The 2443-nt window shown below is 31.6% G+C and overlaps 1 protein-coding gene across 2 annotated transcripts in view; it reads left to right on the top strand.

Moving 5' to 3' along the window:
• Positions 1-1650, top strand: part of LOC108914546 — a 73595-nt gene extending 71945 nt beyond the window's left edge. For both annotated transcript variants that reach the window (XM_018720377.1, XM_018720376.1), the window contains exon 6: positions 1333-1650. In XM_018720377.1, the coding sequence (XP_018575893.1) occupies positions 1333-1421 (89 nt within the window). In that variant the 3' untranslated portion in view covers positions 1422-1650. The remainder of the gene's footprint in view (positions 1-1332) is intronic.
• Positions 1651-2443: the final 793 nt, after the last annotated feature.

Below are 2443 nucleotides of genomic sequence, written 5' to 3'. Positions count from 1 at the left end.
CTATCAGTTGTCGCCAGTTTCATGCCACACAGTAGTCAGTGAAGTACATGAAAATGGATCCGTGTATATTGTATTTGTGCTATAAAAAAATATGTAATAGAAAACGTAAGAGGCGATGGGCAGTACATCCAATTAATAGAAATAGAATTCAATTGCGTCCATTGCATCCATGTCCCGCTTGATCAATAGCTAAACTAAAACTAAAACAAACTGTGCTAAAACTATTCTTGACAGACAGAGCCACTGGACTTGCGACAAAGAGCGCTTTGCATAAAAACGCCGATATACTTTCGTGCTTTTTCGGAACGCGTGTCGCCAAGCGTTCTGTAAAGCCATCGCGACAGAATTGAAAACGCGAGAGCAAATAAACGAGCGTAAAATGCATAAACGTAGTAACTCTATTCAGGGTATCTTGAAACGCGGCGTTTTTGTCAACTCCGCGTTGAGAGGAGAAAAACGCGTGCATAAAAGAGGTCTTAGTGACACATCAAAGCGATTTGCGCATCATTTATCGCATTGATGTGGCTACGCTAGCATTGTCTATTGCAACGCATTAGAGCTTCGAGCATGATTTAATACATTTACATAAAAATTGAGTGGTCTAACGAAAAAATAATAGTTTTTAGAATTGTTTCAAATGAATCCTAGACAAAAAACATAAAATAATTGACGCTCATATAATACAACTCAGCGGCCTCAATCTCCATGATGAAATTATTTTATCAAATAACGCGTTATTTATTGAGTAGACATCAAACACAATCTATTATTTTTAACGCCATAATCATCGCGATAATGGACGTTTATCGTTAACGTACGTGTGGCCCCAGCATTAATTGTAAACAATGCTCAAAACCATTAGTATCTGATTTTTTATTTACAGTTACATAATTATGTGCTTGAATGCATAGTATTTCACTAATAAGTCTTATTTAATAATTTGTCTCACTAGTCAAATATTGTTCCTAGAACAATCCAAAACAGTTTCTAAACAGTCGGCCGCATGGGCATTCCGATGTAATACCTACCTACATTGCGTCTGACTCTTGAAAATTGTTTCTAATGCACTAGGACAAAGCTAGATTTAATATTTTTTGCTGGTGTACATTTTCTTCTGGAATGTATTTTTTTATTCTTGTGATAATAATTCCAGTATAATAATGTTTTAAAATATACTGCGTTTTCTGTTTCTCACTAATAAATACCCGATTTAATCTCACAAACATCGATCATGATTTGTTATAAATTATTAAATTAACTTGTGGACGTTAAAAATTCTTTCATGTTTCGTTAATAAAAAAAAATAATTTAATTCCCATTTTTTTGTTTTAGGAAAAGTTAAGGTGAACAACGTTCAAATAGCAACTCAAAACATACCAACAACGAATGGAGTGATACATGCAATAGACGCCGTCCTATGATTAAACATTGAACCACCTTAATTACTTACCTATAGTTAGTCATCTATAGATTGTTCAATTTATTGATCATTCATTTCACTGTACACGTTTTATACTCGGTTTTATACATACTATGCTCTACTTTCAGTTTTTGTAATATAGTATTTTGATAAGGCTGATTTTGTTAAAATTAACAGTTTATGTTTTGTGTCACATTAAGTTTGTATTGTACATTATAATATATTTTATTTAATTATTGTATATTTAAGTAATTTTATCTTGTAATATATTATTTAATATAGTAGTTTATTTATTAAAATATTTGCACTAACATAACGTACCTATATGTGCAGCTACATTCACCCTGAAAATTTAATTTCCTCACACCTAGAATTAGATGTTACCACTGTTCCCCGTTTTTTTTTACTTTGAAAAGTCAAGTAATAAATAATTGGGACTTCTGGCAAAAGTTTTAATGATATGATTTATCTATATTTTTTAATTTAAGTACCTATACTAGAATTTAAATAAAACTACAAAATAATACAATATGTAAGTTTTTTAAATTACACGTTTTTTATTAGGTCATTTTTATTCGCCTTATAATCAACCAATACTAAAGGTCTTTCCAACAGAAAATCACAAATCGTCCGGCAACTGTATTGAATGCACATTTCTAGTCCAAACTTCGTTGAGAACTAAACTGCTGGAACGAATTTATGACCGTATTTTCATTTTTGGGCAAAGTTCGATGTACAAATAAATGTAACAGCTTTTCACCATCACTCCCTTGCAGCTTTGAAATTACACTATCATTTCCAATACTACTTTCTTCAGAATCCGACATTATTTTAGTAACACTATGTATAGCAGTTTACTGGAAAATTATTGCAATGATGCAATAGACTCTTTGAGTGTGACGTCACATATTTGATTGTACAGACCGAATCTGACCTTTGTGTACTAATTTATTTTTACAACCAACACGTGTTTCGTAAAATAGATACACTAATGTGCTTAAAATTTACAAAAAACGGTATAAA

Source organism: Anoplophora glabripennis, unplaced genomic scaffold, assembly GCF_000390285.2.
Source record: "Anoplophora glabripennis isolate ALB-LARVAE unplaced genomic scaffold, Agla_2.0 scaffold1034, whole genome shotgun sequence".
In the NCBI taxonomy this organism is placed as follows: Eukaryota; Metazoa; Arthropoda; class Insecta; order Coleoptera; family Cerambycidae; genus Anoplophora; species Anoplophora glabripennis.
Note: the sequence above shows the minus strand (reverse complement) of the source record. Positions and strands in the feature narration are given on the sequence as shown.